This window comes from Carlito syrichta, unplaced genomic scaffold (assembly GCF_000164805.1).
Source record: "Carlito syrichta isolate Samal-C Ts95f unplaced genomic scaffold, Tarsius_syrichta-2.0.1 Scaffold316251, whole genome shotgun sequence".
Taxonomy (NCBI): Eukaryota; Metazoa; Chordata; class Mammalia; order Primates; family Tarsiidae; genus Carlito; species Carlito syrichta.
In genome coordinates this window covers 436,797-456,692 of record NW_007260347.1, presented here as the reverse complement: position 1 = coordinate 456,692, position 19,896 = coordinate 436,797, and the positions used below count along the sequence as shown (strand labels likewise).

General features: G+C 48.6%; 1 protein-coding gene across 1 annotated transcript in view; it reads left to right on the top strand.

The window, feature by feature from the left end:
* The first annotated feature begins 6 nt into the window (after positions 1-6).
* Positions 7-19,896, top strand: part of APCDD1L (APC down-regulated 1 like) — a 51,069-nt gene continuing 31,179 nt past the window's right edge. The window contains exon 1 of the mRNA XM_021706964.1: positions 7-123. Within this exon, the coding sequence (XP_021562639.1) occupies positions 75-123 (49 nt within the window). The 5' untranslated portion in view covers positions 7-74. The remainder of the gene's footprint in view (positions 124-19,896) is intronic.

Genomic DNA, 19,896 nt, shown 5'->3' with positions numbered 1-19,896 from the left:
GAGAGCCCCGCGCCCGCGCCTCCCTCTGCGCCCTGTGGCCGCGCCCCGCGGGCCGCCCTGCCAGCCCCGACGGGATGCCCGCGGCCATGCTCCCCTACGCCTGCGTCCTGGTGCTTCTGGGAGGTAGGTGCCACCCTCCCCGGGCTCGCCGGCTGAGATCGCACGGGAGGGAGCTCGCCGTCCAAGGTCTCCAAGGGCCTTTGTGATACTGTGCCCTGAGCGCCGCACTCCAGCCTTACCTGGCCCGCACCTGCCGGCCTCGGATCCTTCTGGGTTCTGCGGGAGGGAGTCGCATTGCGGCTCCACGCGGGCGCCCCTCCATTCGGCGCCCGTCGGGGCCCGGCCTCAGGACCCAGAGCCGCCCCTTGGCCGACTCCTGTAGGGCAGGGTCTCTAGGAAGATGCAGGAGGATCCCAGCCCACTGAGACCTCCGTGGCTAGGTGAATGCTGGGACCAAGGCTACTGGGGTTTGTTGGTCTTGCCCGTGGATCCTGGGCCTGTTTGCACTCAAGGCTGTGTCCCACAGCAGGGTAGAGATGACATTAGGGAGAGTGCAGTGACCCTGGGCCCAAGCTGGTGCCCAGCGGCTGACAAACGAGGCCAAGGAGCCCCTGGCAGAGGAGATGGTGCCTTCTCTCCCATTGCTCTTTGGGGTAGGGGTGGGGGCTGGACAAAACTCTACCAATGCCAACTGACTTGGGTGGGCCATGATGGGGGCCCAGTCACCACTGGCAGAAATGACAACAACCACAATCACTGAAGTGTGCCCGGCCCTGGCTCATCCCCAAGCTCTTCCGCCTTGTCAGGGGCTAAGGATTCTGGCCCTGGAGTGAGACCATCTGGCTGGGAAGCCCAGACCAGCTGCAGATCAACATGTATGGCCTCGGGCAAGCACGTCCACCAGCTCTCTCAGCCTCAGCTTGCTCATCTGTCAAATGGGCTCACAGAAGCCCCACTCTGGCTAGGATGATTGTGAGGATCAAGGGGGCTGCAGGGGGTTGCTTCGCTCACTGCCTGGCACTGACGGAGTGTCCTGTGGGCAGCAGCCGAGTGTCCCACAGCGATGGGGTCACCACCATGGCCCCACAGGGCACTCTCAGATCCAAAGCCAACGTTTGCCTACGGAGGCTCTTCCTTCAGGGTCTTTCCTTCCGGGCTCCAAATTTCTAAGCAAGATATTTTGAGAAGAGACAAGAGGGGTCTGGGAGAAGGTCAAGGAAGGAGTGCGCTCGCCATCTGAAGACTTACAGACATGTTCATCCAAGGGGACATCCATCAAGGGGCTCCTTTCCCTGCTGGTTGCAAGTGAGAGGTCACACAGCTATCCTCAGCTGCAGAGGCCCTCATCAGCGCGAACACAGGCCAAGACAGCCCTGCTGGTTCCTTAGAAAGGGCAGGGAACATTAGGACAAGATAGGGTGGCGAGGGGGACAGCTGAGGGCACACCTGGGCCACGTGTTGAGAGCGAGAGGCTGGGAACCATGCATCTGCCTGGTCTCCTCTGCCTCCTCCCTGGGCTGTTCCATTCAGTGGGAATGGGACGGTCAAGAGCAGCGGGACACATCACCCCAGGACCTACAGTCTCAGTCACAGCACAGGGCTGTTGTCTTTGGCAGCCCCGAGCTTCTCGTCATGCCAATAAAATCACTGCAAGTTTAGCATCGCCGGTTGTTCCTGGGGAGTCCTGCTGCTCAGCTCCTTGGTGACCTTTTGCCACAGCAAGTCAGATTCCACAGCAGAGAAGCCAAGAGCACGCAGTGGGACTGGCACAAGTGCGGGAGCCCATTCTGGGGTACACCGGCCCTCGGTTTCAACCCAGACAACTCCGTTCAGGTGGCCCTCACAGCTCTGGCTCTACGCAGGGCACCATTTTCCATTGAACGCTTTTTTCAAAAGTCCTCTTTTCCACTGGCTGCATCACCAGATGACGAGATCCTTCTGCTTTAGTGAAAGGAAACAGAACCCAATTAATCCTTCAGCTTCTTACATAATTTAGGTACCTGAGCCGAGGCATGCCTGAACTTTATGTCTCCGGGTTCCAGAAACCTTATATATCATGGTGCACCAACCACCCCAGCAAGGGAATTCAGATTGTGCACACGCACGCCACGGGGGTCTCACCCTAGCCACTGTTGATATGTGGACCTCAATGATTCTTTGTTAGTGGAAGGGGGTTGTCCTGTGCATTTGGGGGTGTCCGACAGCATCCCTGGCCCCTCCCTACCAGATGCCAGTAGTGTCTTCTCCCAGTCATGACGACCAAAAATGTCCCCAGACATCGCCAAATGTTCCCTAGGGACAACATTGCCCCTGGCTAAGAACTACTGCCAGGGCTAGATCAAACCCAACTGGTGGCTTTTCAGCTGAATCTGTCAAAATGACTGGGCTGGATGGATTTTGTTGTTTTTACACTGAACAATCAGGAAGTTACAGACACAGTGGAACCCCAAGAAAAACAACATCGCTTTGGGAGTTTCTAATTTGGACATTGAATTTTTCTCATCTGTTCTCCTTCCCTCTTGTACTTGAAAAAGTCCTCGTGGTGGCCCACAGGAGCTGGGCTGCGGTACACACAGTTACCACTGCAGCCAACCTCCCTCCAAACCCTGGAACACCAGATGTGTCTGTGCCAGTGCCCCAGCTGCCGGCTTGGGTTCGCTCCACAGCCATTTCTGGCTTTCAGAAATCTCCTTACTCAACAGTTTGTGCTGGAGGGGAAAAGGAGAAACCATGACTTCTTTTTTTCACACTTGTATTTCTTTTTTCTAATTTAAGTTTTGCTTTTATCTCTAGCCCTGTACCTCATGGTGACAAGTTATCATTTAGAGACAGATGAACTAGGGCAAAATCACAGGCTATTCCATAATCAATTAGTTGTTGATGTAGAGCTGGGTTTCAAACCGCCAAATGAAAACAAGGAAGGAAATTAACTTAAATCCACTCATCCAGAAATCAAGGTGAATAGAGACCTCCGGGAATCCTACTAGTTGTTTAAAATGAAGAGAATTATCACCGGAAACCCCCTCTGGTCGAGCCACGAGGCGCTCTTCGAAGGCAAATCATCCTGGCCAGCTGTTTCAGTTATCTTCTGATTGAGGCTGTAATCTCTAAATTCAGAATAACCAGCTCAAGGCAAATACAGCAGCTTCCTTGATTTCAAAACCATCTGGATAGCAAACCAGTTAGAAGCTCCACACGGGGAAACATTTGTGCCACGTATTGGAAGTTAACTACGCTAATGAAAGCTTTCAGCCAGAAAGAGTCCCTGATAAAACTTCCGAGATGCAGTGGTTCACCACCCCAGTCAGTCCAGAAAATGAAGGGCAATGGCCCAATGCAAAAAGGCAGAGAGGCCAGTAGAATCAGTCTGATCTTGACTCTGGGAAGGAAGTAAATTCTGAAATTGGCACAGGGGATGACTGTGAGTGTGGCCAGGGGTTTGGTATGATCATCCCTTAAACAATCCTGGCTTTCGGGAACCTTCTGTGCAAAGCCAGCACTTGTCTCTTGGATTTTCAGATAGTTTCCAAAAGATTTTTTGACTGGGAATGGGGGCTCATGCCTATAATCCCAGCATTTAGGAAGGCTGAGGCGGGAGGATTGCTTGAGCCCAAGAGTTCAAGACCAACCTGAGCAACATAGCAAGTCTTTGTCTCTACAAAAAAATAAAAAATAAAAAATTAGCCAGGTGTGGTGACACACATCTATAGTCCCAGCTGCTTGGGGGTGGGGAGGAGGGCTGAGGCAGAAGGATCTCCTGAACCCAGGAGGTTGAGGCTGTGGTGAGCCGTGACCATGCCACTGCATTCCAGCCTGGGTGACAGACTGAGACCTCAACTCAAAAAAAAAAAAAAAAAAAGACTCTGTTGCAAGAAACTGTCTTGGACTTGGAAAGTGAGATGCACAGCTAAGGGGCCAGAGTGAAGATGGCACATTGAAAACCTTGTCCCCAAGAACATCAAAGGCAACCAGTTATTCCGTGGGCACTGAGATGGGTGGTAGAGACGGGACTCATGTCTGCCTGGGAGCTCTGCCTGGGTGCCCAGGGAAGTGACTGGGAAGTGACTGGACTTGGCCCCATCCAACATGCTGTGTGTGCTGCAGGCAGCTGGAGCACAGCCTCTGTGGAATTAGACAGACCTGTGTCCCCCACCCCCTGGCTTCGTCACCTTCTTTTTCTGTCACCTGAGCTCATGCAGCCTCCTGGGCCTGTGTCAACATCGATGAGTTGGGAATGGTGATAGTTGGAGTGCTGGAAGGGTTGAGCAAGGTGGTATGACACTGGTGACCCGCTGTGCACACCCTGCATTAAACTCCCCAAACCTGGAGGAGAAAGAGGCGGGCTCCTTGCTGGCAGCAAGTTGCCACTTCAGCTCGAACTAGGGCGAGTCACCAAATGTACCTCTCCTTTTGGTGTGTGCCATATTTTCTTCCCACTCTGTCTTCTGTGTACCCACAAGGACACTTAAGTATTGTGATGACAGTGACCACAGCAACAAAATCAATCAGTGTTCCTGTTTAGTGCACCCTTAAGTTCTATAGGGTCCTTGTGTGCTGTCTCCTGTAATCACCCAGACCCACAGTGGGTATTGCTGCCCTCAGTTTCCCTATCTGTAAAATGGGAATGATGGCAGCTCTCACTGTTAGGCTAAGAGGAGGTTGAGCAAAGGAAGAATTGTCCCCCAGAGAGGTGCCTGATGGAGCCTCAGTTCAGCGAATGTGTACTGGGTGCCCTACTGTGTATGCGATGCTCACTGATGTGAGGTGCTCAAGATAGACATCTCAGACAGCTCCTGCCTCCATGGAAATTGAACTCAAATAGGGCAATTAAATCTTACAAAAGTAATTAGTTACAAGAGCAAGGAGTATTATACAAAGCAGGTTCAGGCCAGGTGCGGTGGCTCACACGTGTAATCCCAACACTAGGCCAAGGCAGGAGGATCACTTGAGGCCAAGAGTACAAGACCAGTCTGGGAAACATAGTGAGACCTCATCTCTTAAAGAAAAATCAGGCCAGGCGTGGTGGCTCACACTTGTAATCTAGCACTTTGGGAGGCCAAGGCGAGAGGATCACTTGAGGCCAAGAGTACAAGACCAGCCTAGGCAGTGAGACTTCATAGGAAGACCACTTGAGTCCAGGAGTTTGTGGCTGCAGTGAGCTATGATGGTACCACTGCATTCCAGCCTGGGCCACAGAGCCAGACTCTATCTTGAAAGAAAGAAGGAAGGGAGGGAGGGAGGAGGGAGAGAGGGAGGGAGGAAGGAAGGAAGGAAGGGAGGAAGGGGAAGGGAAGGGAAAGGAAAGAAAGAAAAGAAAGGAGGGAGGGGGAAAGAGAAAGAAAAAGGAAGAGAGAGGGAAGGCGGGAGACAGGGAAAAGAAAAGAAAACTGCAGGTATCTAGTCTGGGATGGGAGGAAGGCCTCCCTGGAAAAGTGATATGTGAACTGGAACTTGACAAGAGAGTAGGAGTTACCTGGATGAGGAGGGAAGGAGCATCCAGGTAGAAGGACTAGTGTGTGCAAAGTCCTGAGGCAGAAGAAACCAGTGATGTGTTCAAGAAACTGGTGGAAGGCGAGGAGTGAGGGCCGAGGAGTGGAGGACGTCAGTAGGGGCCAGATCCTGACGTCATGGGGAGTTGAACCTTATGTCAAGGGCCAAGGAGGGTCCACAGAAGGATCAAAGCAGGGGAGGGAGGAATAGGATGCCTCTGGGAGGAGTGAACTCCCCATCACTGGAGGCAACCAAGAACAGGCCAGATAGGTGGTGAGTAGTGTCAACTAGGAGTTGGCCTGGCCTTGCTTCCAGCCCTGCAAGAGTCTAATTCTAAGGCAGCACACATGCTGTCGACTGTTGCTTTGGTCCCTCACATGCCCTTTCCCCCGGGTTCAGTGCCCAGTGATTTAACGGTGGTGGTAAGAGACTACACTTGCTAATCCTTTGCTGTGTCCCACCAGGCCCGAGCATACCCTGGGACTTACAGTGGCCTTTGAAACATGTTGATAACAATCCTTATCTTACAGCATCCCTAGAAGGTAGAGATTATCACTCCCACCTGACAGATGAAGAAACTGAGGTTCAGAGTTCTGTGATGTGCCCCCAAACAGCTAGACAGGGGTGTGGCTAAGACTCGTTCATAAATCTGAGACTCTTTGGCAGGCGAGGCTGGAGGGACCATGTGTGCCCCTTATCTCATGGTGTTGACCTCAGTCTTGTCATCTGGGAAACAGGAGGAATGAGAGTATCCCCTGAAGAAAGTCCAGAGGCCTTGGATGCCCACAAAGCCCTACCCAACCTGGCCCTGTTCACTTGCTCTCTCAGCTTCAGCTACCTGAGTGGCCACCTGGCCACCCCTCCACGTGCCAGGGCTGCCCCCTCTCCTTTCCCTCTGCCTGGAATGCTCTTCCTGCTCCTTCTTGTCATTCAGGTATCTTCTCAGATGGAACCTCCTCTGAGAGGCCCTCCCTAAGGTCTACATCGACTCACCTCTTCCTTTTGAGGACGTTTTCCTTCCAGAGAAACAAACAAACAAAAGTCTCCAGGACGAGATCGGGTGAATAGGGAGGGTGGGGCACAGGGGTCATGCCAAAACTGCTGAACATTCAGCACATTGTGGGCAGATGCACTCGTAAATCACTCGTCATGAAATGGGCAAAACATTGAAAGAATCTCCAAAAAAAAATTCACTTAAGCCGAACACAGCCTCTCACACCACGCCAGCTCACGCACTAATGCCGATGGGTTCCTAGAACACTTACTTAGTGAGGGAAGCCTGTACTACAGAGGACTCACTCTCCTAAAAATAATCCTGGGTTTTTGGGTCTCCTCATTTGGGACTCAGTCTCAGCCAGACCCTCGCGTTCACCTTGTCTGCTGTTTCCACTCCCTGTACTCCTCCACCCCTGAGTGACCCTTGTCTCCACCCACTCACACAAGCTCTCCTGCTCCTCAGAGAGGATGGTGGCCACCAGACAGGAAGCCCAGGGTGCCACCATGGTGCAACCTGTCAATTTGTCCATGAGACCACATGCCTTCCTATCACAGCCTTCATGCATGCACAAATGCAGTTCTTTCTGCTGGCAACACTGTTCCCTGCTGCCAGCCTCCCCCTTCACCTGCACATTTTAGCATAAATGCCTGGCGAAGTGTGTGTGTTACTTTTTCTCACTAGCCTTTCTCCACAGATGGCCTCTGAGAGTACAGTTCTTACTTCCTCACCAACCCTCACTATTATTATTTTTTAGAAATCTTGCCAACAGCAATGCGTGGTTGTTTTGATTTGCATTCCTATAATTATGAGCAAAGAGAAGCATCTGTTTATATTTTACAGAGTTCTTGTATTGCTTTTCCAGTGAACTGCCTGGTCATATCTTCTGCTTATCCCTGTATTGAATTTTCTACATCTTTTTTCTTATTGATTTGTAAGTGATGTTTACATACAGAAAAGTAGCTGTCTCCTGTACATGTTGCAGTTTTTTTCCCCCCAGCTTGCTGTTTGTTCACCCAAGTTTCCTGGAAGAGAATTTGCTGCTTCACCTTCACTCCGCAGAAACCTACATGGCGGTACATGGACTATTAACAAGCGTGCATTTTCCCCAGAGGGAAGAATAGATGATCAGATATTCCTACCCTAAATGACCACCTTCTAATGGGAGTCAGTGGGCAGGGGACAGGGAAAGAGAGGGTAACAGGGAGAGGGAGGGAGACCGACTTTTCTCAGAGAAAAAAAGAGTTCAAGCACTGTGCTAAGTGTGTTGTACATGTGACCTCATTGGATCCTTACAACCTCTCCATGCAATAGACGCCATTTTGCAGAAGAGGAAGAAGAGGCCACATGCTGGAGTCATCCAGCCAGCAAGCCCAGCGGCCTAGCCTTGTGGGCCACCAAGCTTCATGCCTTGGCCACCCCTTCTGGTGAAGGTTCAGCTCCAAGTTCCAGCAGGCACCAACCTGCCCTGCTGACTGTTGGAAAGAGCCATGATTTAAAGCAAATTCTGGGCACCAGGAGACACGTGTGCTCTGAGGCATCTGGGCTGACTGTTTTCATAGCATGGCTTAATGGGGAAGATTGCAGCAGGGAGACCACAGACATGCTAGCAAGAACTGTCTTTGAAATCCCCAATTAAATGTTAATCAGAGAGTTGTTTAAGAGAGGATGATCCTAATTGTCCATCTGCAAAGACTCCAGGGTGGCAGGGCTCTGGAACTCAACTATGCAGGTTCAAATTCCAGCTGTTCCCCTGACGTGCTAACCACTAAATCCTTCCGGGCCTTTGCAAAATAACATCTACCCCATGGGGCCACTATGATAAGTGATACTGTCCATGTGAAAAGCTCATTGCAGTGCCGGGCATAAAGTGAGTGCTCAGATGTCCTCATGTCATTTACAAAGGTGACAGGACAATGCCCTGAAGGTTCCAACCTTGGGACCAAGCTATGCTGCTTCTTCCAGGTGGTTGCAAGGCATTCTGGGACATCAGGAGCATGGCTGGGGAGAAAGGGACAGAAATGGTGGCTGAACTGGTTAGAGGAAGATGGGGGTGGAGAGTAAGGGAAGGGGAATTCCTACTTCTAAAGGTACAGTGGACTCGCAGACTCAGGCTACCTTTGCCTAGTGACGTATCCAAAGGGCCCACTTGGGGAGTTGGGGGTGGAATGGTCCAAGGTGTTTCTGAGAAGTGGGGACTTAGAAAGTTTGTGTTCCTTTCCTAGGGCTGCCATAACAAAGTGTCACACACTGGGTGGCTTAGAACAACAGAAATGTATTGTCTCATAGTTCTAGGGGCCAGAAATCCAAAATCAAGGTATCAGGGAGGCCATGCTTTCTCTGCAAACTAGGGGAGACTCTTACTTTACCTCATCTAGCTTCTGGTGTTTGTGGGTAGTCCTTGGCATTCCTTGGTGTTCCATCTCTCCAGTCTCTACCTCTGTCATCATGTGGACCTCTCCTTCCTGTGTTTCTGTCACTGTATCTCATCTCCCCTTCTTATAAGAGCATCAGTCATATTGAATTTAGGGCCCACCCAATTCTAGTATGACCTCATCTTAACCAATGACCTTACTTCAAAATAAGGGCCCACTCTGAGGTACTGGGAGTTAGGACTTCAGAATATCTTTTGGGGCCAGGTGCAGTGGCTCATGTCTATAATCCTAGCACTTTGGGAGGCAGAAGTGAGAGGATTGCCTGAGCCCAGGGGTTCGAGACCAGCTTGAGCAACTTGGCAAGACCTCATATTTACAATAAATCAAAAGAAAATTAACCAGGTATGGCGGTGCTCACCTCTGGTTCCTGTTACTTGGAAAGCTGAGGTGAAAGGATCACCTGAGCCCAACAGGTCGAGGCTGCAGTGGCTGTGAGCGTGCCACTACTCTCCAGCCTGGGCAATAGAGTGAGACTCCAACTCAAAATTTAAAAATAAGTAAATATCTTTTGGGAGGGCACAACTGTGCCCATTACATCAAGTGTTATATCCAACAGGCCTATTCTAGTGGATGGAATGGCACTGGGTGTTTCTGGGAAGTGGGAATTTGAGAAGTAATATGATCATTCAATAGCTGAAAGAAGTGGATGGCACAGGACCAAACCATAGCCAAGGACTCAGAAAGGGGAGGGAGACCAGGAGGCCAAAATTAAATACCCAACAATAGGCAGTGACAAATAAATTCTGAAGGAATTATGCACACACAAAAAATTATACATTCACAAAATATGAATGGCATGGGGAGATATTTATAACAGAACAAGAAACACAATGTAATATGTTTATCACAATTATGTTTTCATGGGGGGGATTCTTTTTTTTTAAATAGAAGAAAACATACTAAGTGAGTGGTTGTCTCTGGGAGGTGAGATTATGGGTGATTGCTCTCTTTATGGCCTTTTTTCCCTGTATTTCCCACAGGATCAGTTCCATGTGAGGTTGGGGATTCCAAGTAAAAGGGTTGGGTTTGCAATCTCCAAGTTTTGCAGCCTCCTGGGTTTGCTAGGACTTCAGCTAAATAGGCTGGTTAGAGATGTGATGAAGGCTGAGGTTAGAGAAATTAAATCTGACCTGGCTGTAGGGCTGGGTCCTGGTGTCAGGAGTGGGACCATCCACAGAACTGGGGAGTCCTGGGCAGTAGGGAGGCTTTTAGGCAGACTGGAGTTCCTGGGGGCTGATTTGGGGAATAGCAGAGCCCAAAACATGTTTAGATAGGGCCCTGTGCCCTCCCTGCTATGGTGAAAGGGGGATGCCAAAGGTGTCCTATCCTCAATCTGGTGGACAGGGCTTCCGACCTTGAACTGGAGTCCTAGTAGGGCGACTGAGGCCAGACTGTAGCTGTGAGTGTATCAACATTGGCAATACCTAACATCCACTGGGCACTTGCTCTCATTAAGCGCTGTAGGAACATTATGTTATTTCTTCACAACTGTCTTGTGATTTAGATACTGCTGTTATTCCCATTTCACACCTGCGGAAGTGAACACCTCAGGGCTAGGATGCTTCTGAAGAAGCAGAAGACTGGGATGACCATCGCCCATTGGGCTCTTAGTTATTCCAGAACTATTTAGAGCATGTGAGAGACCCAATAAGCCTGGGGCTCACTGGTCCTTGGTGGACCTGAGATGGTACAGTCTCTCCACATGGTCATCCTGGTGGCGAGGAGATGCACTGCCTATGACAGAGAAGAACAGGGAAGGTCGGGTCCTTCACCACAGACAGGGAGATGCATTGTGCTACTTGCTGGTATCATTAGCAGTGAAGCCTTTGCCCTGAGGAATCCCTGCTCTCACTCCTCCTCCCCATCTCAAGCTCTACTGTGCTTGAAACAAAACTGCAGTGAAAAAAGTGCTGGTCTTGCCTGCTTGGGTTTCGTTTCTTTTTCTTTTACTGCAGCAGAACCCCCCTCCTTGATTCCTCTTCTGGAGGGCTTGCCAATCAAGGTGCTGGGCCTTTGGGATGCTTGCTCTAGGTCCTTGAATCTTGAGTACAGTGGCAAGAAGCTAAACGTATTCATGCCCACAGGGATGTCCTAGAGAAACTGTGTGTTAATTTCCACCAATTGTGCTCCCAGAGTGTCCCATGGCTCAGTGAGCACCTATGCCCTTCCAAGTAATCCCTTTGTAGCTTACATGAGTCAAATGTGGCTTCTATTGCTTCAAACCAAAGCATCTAGCCAATATACCTACAAAGTTTATTTTGAGACCATGCTCTCCGAGCTGTTAGCTAAATAGTGTTCGTGCCTCACACCCCCATTATTAGCTTCTCCCAGGGCTCAATGTGCATTAAAACAATCTGGGTTGCCCTCCCCAATCTTCAATATGAAATCATAAAGAAAAAAGGAAGAAAAGCAATAGCTTAGGCCCAACCTCACTCTCTTCCAAAAGTATGGGTAAATAACAGAGTACAAAACATGGATGCATTTAGCTTGAAATTACTAGTGACCACAGTTAAACAAAATTACTCACTCTTTGAAATGTACAATTAGAGTTGTTTTAACATGTGTTTTTGGTGGTTGGATGTGGTTTCTAGATAGTTTGAAACTTAAGTCTACTGTTTGGCCCACCAGCTTTAACCAAATTCTGATGGGCTCCGATTTCCTTAACAGCAACCCACAGTTGCTGAAATTAAGATCAACTTGCCAGTAAGTAAGAGAGTGCCTGGGCTTTTACAGCAATTGATGTCTAGTTTGATATTTCTCCTACAGTCTTAACAATACTTTTGTATTTTCATCTGCCTCTTGTAGGAAGTCACATTAAGGTAACAATAGACATCTCAGAGATGGCAATAACCATCTCTGTGACTAGCTGCATTTTGCCAGTAAACCCCACCCTAAACTGTACACGCTGGCTTGAGAAAATTCAGTGCCATTCTGCTTCTGATGATGATCGGGGCAGTTTGACTTCCAAAGAAGTCCAAGTTTCAGGACACACGTAAAGAACCATGTCTGGTTTCCAATCAGGTCATTCATTATTGCTACTGACAGAAACCCAGGGAAGAGAAGTTGAGACCCTCAGTCTCCAGAATCCTTGTAAGCAAGTTAACAAGAACAAAGGATCACTTGGAATTTGCATATTTATTGCTAAAGAGCTTCTAAGAATATTTGAGACCAGAGCTGCTGGACTTCATTATTAAGTGGGTGAAACATATTCCCTGTTTACATAGATAATTTGCTCAGAAAGTTCTTTCCTTTTCTTATCCCACTTAAGCACAAAGACAAACTTCTTTCTCTCTCTACTTCAAATTCTAATTTAGGAGAGCTTGAATGAATGAGCCCATGTCTTTACTATGTTTTTAGACAACTTCCTGTAACTTCAACTCAGTAGCAGAAATGTCTCTTCATTCAAATATTCAGCTCTTCAGCAAGCATTCAGTGGGGGCCTACTGTGTGCCTGGGCACTGTTCTACATCCCAGGGACACAACAGGGAACAAAATGGGCCTGGCATGTCCCTCATGGGGCTTGCATTCTAGTTGGTAGGGCAGGACAGAGGTAGGACAGATTAGAAAAGAAATAAATATATGAGAAAATGGCTGGTGGTGATAAGCATTATGAAAGGAGAAAAGAAAGGGTGGTGTAAGAGTGCCCAGGAGGGTGGGCTTCTGGGGAGGCTGCCCCAGAAGGCTTCTCCAAAAACGTGTCATTGAAGCCCAGTCCAAAAAGACAAAAAGGAGTCAGCCCTGTAAAGATCTAGGGTGAGAGGAACTAACAGAAAGCAAGTCAAAACAGCCACGATGGGACAAGGGGTGGGGGTGGGCAGGCCAGGCAGGAGACTAGAGTCAAGTCTAAGGACTTCGGGAGCCTGTGGCAGGTATTCTGGTTCAAAGGGCTCTCTGGTTGCAGAGTGGAGAATGCACCCGTGGGAGGCGGTGATGATGGCATGGTCACATAAGCAGGGATAGAGAGAGGCAGAACCATTTCCAGATGTGTGTGGAGGCAGAGCTCTCAGGACTGGTCGATGAATTGGATTTGTTTTTTGGATTTCTTTGTTATAGATAACAAAGTCCCACGAACCAACTGGCTTAACACAAATCTCTCTCAGTTCTTGGAAGCTGGAATTCTGAAATCAGGGTGTCAGCAGATTCGTTTCTGCTAAGGCCTCTCTCCCTGGCTTGTAGATGACTGTCTTCTCTCAGTGTCCTCAGAGGCCATTCCTCTGTGAGTGTACATTGCTGATGTTTTTCTGTGTCCCAATTTCCTCTCCTCATAAGGACACCAGTCATACTGGATTAGGCCCCACTCTAATGGCCTCATTTTAACTTACTCACCTCTTTAAACCTATCTCCAAAATGCAATCACACTTCAAGGTACTGGGAGTTAAGTCTTCAGCATACGAATGCAGGGAGAACACAGTTCAGCCAACAACAGAGGTCCTTAAAAACAAACACAAAGAAATACACTTAAAGGTGTACCTTATATATAATATAGTCCATCATAATCACTCAAGAGAATGATTTGTCCAAAATTTAGGACCGTCATTGCCTCTGGGGAGGGGACAGGAGACTTTGAAAGGATTGGAAATATCTTAGTTCTTAGCCTCGAGGATGAGTTCCCAGGGGTTCATCTTTACAGTGGATGTGTCATGTGTAGCACTGGGATGTACATGGCAGAATGCTCAGCCTCAGCGAGGCGGGGGCAGCGACCGCCCGGACTGATGGCTTCACTCAAAACCTGATGGGAGCAGGAGCTGGAGGGCTGGGGAGATGTAGGCAGCTTGAAAAGTCCACGAGAAGTAGAGCACCTGGACTTGGTGACTGGCTCACGGGGGGCTTAGGGAAAGGGTTGGCCTGGTGGATAGTGCTCCTGTAGCCAGGATGGATGGGACAGTTGGATGGGTTCCACTGTGAGTTTGTTGACCTTGAATTTCCCAAGGACCTTCCAAGAACACACATGAGGCAGTCAAAGGTGTGGTGTGGAGGAAGGATGGGATGCCCTGAGGGCCTGGGTGGTCATGGTGAAGATGTGGATGAGAAGGAGAGCCGTGGAGGTTGATGGCCTTGGCTTCCCCACTTGCAAAATGCGGACATGACCAAATTGCAAAGATCATGGCATGAGAAGGCTGGCAGGGTAAGAGACTGAGAAATCAAAGACTGAGGACTCCTCCTGAGACAGGCGTCGCCATGGGCATGACAATCAAGGGAGGTACAAGAGATGCTGCAGGCCCTCTGATTTCCACTCCCCCTCCTCTCTCATTGTTGCAGAAGCCCCATCTTTAGCATGTGACCATCCAGAGGCAGCAGAACATTTCTCAGCCTCCCTTGCAGCTAGGTGTACCCAACAGCAAGGCCAGCAGGAAGGATAGGTGGCCCCTGCTTTCCTTCCCTCGGTGGAAATGCAGATACACTGTAAACCATGTGGACAAAGTTTCCACCTTAGGGAGGGCAGAGCCACATGACAAAAGGAGCCTGGGCAGAGCCATCTAATATGCCCCAACTCTCCTGCAGAAGAGAAAATAACTTCCACCTCACTGTAATGACTGTTACCTTGGGTCTTGGTCACAGCAGCCAACATCATGTCCTCATTAATTAAATGAAATGGGAAGTTAGAGTGCTGTGCAGCCACAGAGTGGACCAGCCACCCAGATGGACATGAGACAGAGATGGATCCCCAAAATGGAGACAGAGATGGGAGGCAGTTGTCCACGGCTTCCATGGGCCAAGAGCAACGGCCAGTGTCTGGAGATGACGTCCCCTAGGAGGGCAGGTGCAGGGTGAGTCTCCCAGGACAAGGGGCTTTGGCACAAAGGAGGAAGAAGGCATGTTCTGGAAGCAGCTCTGGCTCAGGGTCTGCAACCAGGGAGGCAGACTGCAGGTGAAGGCCCAGGCGATGGGGCCAGAGCTGCGGATTCAGCAGCTCTTAAGGCCCAAACAGAACCCAGGCGGCCAGTTCAGGCGGGCTCTCTCAACCTCCCCCCTCCCCGGCCCTGTGGCCCCTCAACACCCTCTCCAGGTTGAGTGCCCCCGTCAGTTCCCAGGCAGGCAGCCCCTGTCCTTTCTTTTTGACAAGGTCCATTTCAGGAAAATCAAGGCTATTAACAGAATCCTGTTTTTGTTGTTGTTGTTGCTGTTGTTGTGATTGTTGTTGTTTCTCTCTCTCGAAGAAAGGATATCCTTGCTGATTAGGAAATGCAATCTTTGCAGATGCATTTACACAACCTTTTTAATTTTTTCATTTTTTTACACACCCTTCATAGGTTCCCAGTAACCAAAGGGGTTCATTTTGGAGCCTCAATTTGCAGCAGCGAACGACCAGTCTACCCCACGGCTCAGTTGAGAAAGCTGCCTCTCCGAACAGATTTCATGATTGAGCAAGACGCTTTTGAAGCTAGTTCCTATTGTCTTTGCTTGGCTGGCCTTATATGCTATTGAATTGGAAAATGTGGTTCATATTGTAAGATCCCTTAATAATGTATTTTTTTTTAAAAACAAGGGACTTTTCCATTGCAAATGAGACAAAGAACACCATATTTAGCACAAAGAATGCCTCGGTCTATTTTGAAACATAATTTTCATTAGTCAGGTTTTTCACCGTAACAGCGATTTTAATTTTATTTTTAAAACAACCTGCCACCATCCCCCTAGACATTTATTTGTATATATACCTCCATAGAGAAAGATCTGGAAAAACACACAAGCCGATAATAGCAGTTGCTGCTGAGAAGAGAGAGGAATGATTGAGGTGTATGAAAAGGGAATTCTGCTTCCCTGCATGGGATCATTTTTGTATTTTTATTTTTATTTTTTGAGTCAGAGGTCTCAATCTGTTGCCCAGGCTGGAGGGCAGTGGCACAATCATGGCTTACCACAGCCTCAACCTCCTTGGCTCAGGTGATTTCCTTCTGTCTCAGCCTCCAAAGCAGCTGGGACTACTGGTATGTGCCACCATGCCTGGCTACTTTTTTTTTTTTTGTAGAGCCAAGATCTCACTAGGTTGCCCAGACTGGTCTCGAACTCCTAGACTCAAGCAGTCCTCCCACTTCCACCTCCCAAAGTGCTGGGATTACAGCCATGAGCCACCATGCCCGGCCAGAATAATCTTTTAATGTGAGAATATATTAGTAGAGGCTGCTCAGAGTCCTGCCTCCCACCCACGGTGTGACCTCAAGTAAGCGAGTCTGCTTGTAAGCCCCCAAGGGTCCCCGGGGGCTCGGGATAAAGTCCAAGCTGCCCTCACCCTCCCGAGCCTCGGAGTCCCCGCCCATCCACCCTACACCCTCCTGCCACATAGGATTTGTGTCTTCCTCAGCAGACCAAGCTCAGCCACCTCGGGACCTTTGCACCTGCTGTGGTTCAGTCCCCCATACTGCAACTTATTCTCACCAGTCACTTTCCCTGGTCAGTTTCCTAGGCTCCCAAGCTCAGGTAGCCCTACCTGTCCCACCCCTGGCTGGGCTTTCTCAAAGGAAAGGTTTGTCATTGTGTTTGTATCTGTGAGATGACTGGAACAATGTCTCTCCTGCCGACCTGAGGGCAGCACCCGGCTTCTTGTTGGGCCACAGTCCTGTCCCCAGCCCTGCCCCTGCACGCAGAGTCTGCTCCAACACCTGGGAAGCACAGTATGTGTCCCAGTTACACCCACTGCACAGGATGGTTTGCCTGGGATGTAGTGATTGTCACTGGGGCCGCCATGACAGTCCCTCTTGAGTCTCCCACGCCTGACCCAGGGCCGGCCCAGCATGGGTTATTGTAAATAAAAGCAGTGGTTGCACACACCCAAATCCCTCTTCAGGACCCAGAAAGCCAGCCTGAACTCATTAACCTTGGGAAAGCAGCACTGAATAGAAATGTTCCCGCCCGCATCTGCACATAAAAATAATCATAAAAAGTGAGCATCAGGTTGCCCTCACATGGCAGGGCCGTGTGTGTTCAGCCGCCCGCCCCCTCTGTCACTCGAACCTCACACCAGCGCTGAGGGTGCAGGAGCCCAGGCTGAGGACGGGGCTCCAGAAGCCTGGAGAGGTGAGGCCAGGTGCTCGTGTTCACACTAGCTGTGGACTCACAGCCGGAGTCTGGCTTCTCCCGCAAGGCTGGCAGAGGGCAGGGAGGCCAGGCTCCCACTGTAGTGATGGCCCTGGCAGTGCCAGGGATACCAGGGAGTGTGGGACCTCAGCCAGGGCACACGACATGGCCCAGTGTGACCCAGGCTGTAGTGTAATGACACAATCATAGCTCACTGCAGCCTCAAACTCCTGGACTCAAGAGATCCTCCTGCCTCAGCCTCCCAAGTAGCTGGGACTTCAGGCATATACCACCACGCTTGGTTAATTTTTCTATTTTTTGTACAGACAGGGTTTTGCTTTGTTGCTTGGGCTGGTCTCAAACTCCTAGTCTCAAGCAGTCCTCCCGCCTCAGCCTCCCAAAGTGCTGGGATTACAGGTGTGAGCCACCACACCCAACCCCTTATGATTTTCTCAATCACGTTTTCTTTTCTCTAATTTACCACATTGTAAGAATACAGTATATTGATACATATACAAGATATGTGTGAACCGACTGTTTATGCTAGTGGTAAGACTTCTGGTCAACAATGGGCCATTAGTAGTTTAAGTTTTGAGGAAGTCAAGTCATCCACAGGTTTTTGACTATGAACAGGTTTGGTGCCCCTAAACCTCTCGTTGTTCAAGGTCAACTGTACAATATAAGATGGACCCCAGTGAGCCTGCTTTTCACCCTGAGAGCCACAGCCTTGCCTGTGTCTTTGTGCTCTCACATATACATTCCTTCCTTCGTTTTGTGTTTCTCCTTTCCTTGCTTTTTCCAGGGTACAAGTGCCTCCTAATCAGTGTGTTTTTTAGCTGTGCTTGTTCTTGAGCTTTATAAAAGTTGCAGCTCACTGCGTGTGTTCTTCTGTGCTTGCTTTTGCCACTCAATATGATGTTCCTAAGGTGTGAATACGCTGTGAGGTGTGGCTGGCTCCTCCATTTTCACTTCTGGATAATATTTCAAAGTGTGAGGAAGCTGCAAGTTATTTTTCTGTTCTTCTGTCTCCAGCGTCCCACTTGTCTCTAGTTTTTGGCTCTTACAAGCAAGGCTTTTGGGAATCTTCTCATACTTGATGCTGGGTAGACGTGCACGGGAGTCACCAAAATCAGAGGCGTGATCTATTGAGAGGCCATGCCTCGCATCCATGGGCCCTGCTGGCATGCTTTCTTCGTGAAAAAGAACACTCGAGAGTGGATATCTCCTAGTGAGAGCCAGTACTGCTCTCTGAAGCTTCTGTTTACTTTATATTTGTGTGTGCATACTTGCGTTGTGCGTGCATGTGTGTATATGTGGTATACAGTTGCCTTGTGCATGCACGTGTGTACATGTGTGCATTGTGTGCACATATGCATTGTGTGTGTATGTTGCATTGTATGCACACGTGTATATGTGATGCATGCTTGCATTGTGTGTGTATGCTTGCATTATGTGTGCCCTTGTGTATGTGTGATGCATACTTGCACTGTGTGCACGTGTGTATACGTGGTACAACCTTGTATTGCATGTGTACATGTTTGCATTGTGTGAATGTATGCTTGCATTATGTGTGCACATGTGTGGTGCATGCTTGCGTTGTGTGTGTATACTGGATGGTGACTGAAGATGTATTTCTGACTGTGACTCACAGAAAATATTTGTAAACCACTGGCCTCATGCTGTAAACACCTATAAAGTTAATTTACAAAAGTTGCTTTACAAAGGGCCTCTCCCTCCTCAGGCAGCATTCCCCATCCTCAGGCAGCATTCCCAATGACCCTCCCCTACACTTGCTATTCTGGGATTTCACCAAATTTGCTCGCTTCCTGGGCATAGAACATTACCTCACTGGTTCTTAACTAGCACGACCCGACTACTGAAGAGCGTCACTCTCTGGTTTCCTCTTCTTTGACGTCTTAGTTGATGTCTTTGCTGATTTTTCTGCTGTGAAGTCTGTCCTTTCCTTGGGGTTTGAGGATTTCTGTGCTCATCCGGATCCTAATCCTTTGCTGGCTGTGTGTGTTGTAGAGAACTCTCCCAGTTGTGACTTTCATTCTCTTGATGGTGTCTTTTGGGTAACAGAAATTCCTGATTTCAATGTGGTCACATCTCCCAGCTTGTCTTTCAGTGCTTTTTGCACTTGTGTGTGAAACCCTTCACCATCTTGAGGTCATAAAGATATTCTACATTTTCTTTGGGAGTACATGTGAGGAAGGAATCAATTTCTTCCTTTTTTTTTTTTTTTTTTTTTTTGAGTTGGAGTCTCACTCTGTCGCCCAGACTGGAGTGCAAATTTCTTTTTTCTCTCCATGTGGATTTCGATTGTCCTGGCCCAGCCACAACCCCGCCTTATGGCGGTCTTCTGTAAATTTCAAGAGTCATATCTGAACTCTCTATTCTTTTTCGGTCAATTTGTTTATTCTTCACAGAATATACAATGTTATCATTACTCTAGTTTTCAATAAATCTTGATCTCTGATACAGTTCACCCCGTCTTACTTTTTTCAATTACTGACATCTTTGCTCTTTCATATAAATTGTATAGCCATCTTCTCAAGATCCTAAAAAAACAAAACAAACTGTTGGGATTTTGACGAGAATTCAATCGATCTATGGATTAGTTTGTAGAGGATAGACATCTCTTGATATGTTCTATCCATGAATATATCTCAGTTTGTTTATTTATGTCTTCTTTCATGTCTTTCAAAGCATTTTGATAATTTCCTCCACATATATCTTACATATTTTAATGAAATATGCTCCTAGTTATCTTATACTTTTTACTACTGTTGCCAGTGGTATCTCCCCCCACCATTTGTTGCTATCACAGAATGTAATTGATTTTTGTACATTGATTTCTTTTATCCAGCTATCTTGCTAAACACTCTTATTAGTGCTAATAGTTTGTCTGTAGATTTTACTTTTTACATAGATAGCCATATCATCTACAAATAGTGATCA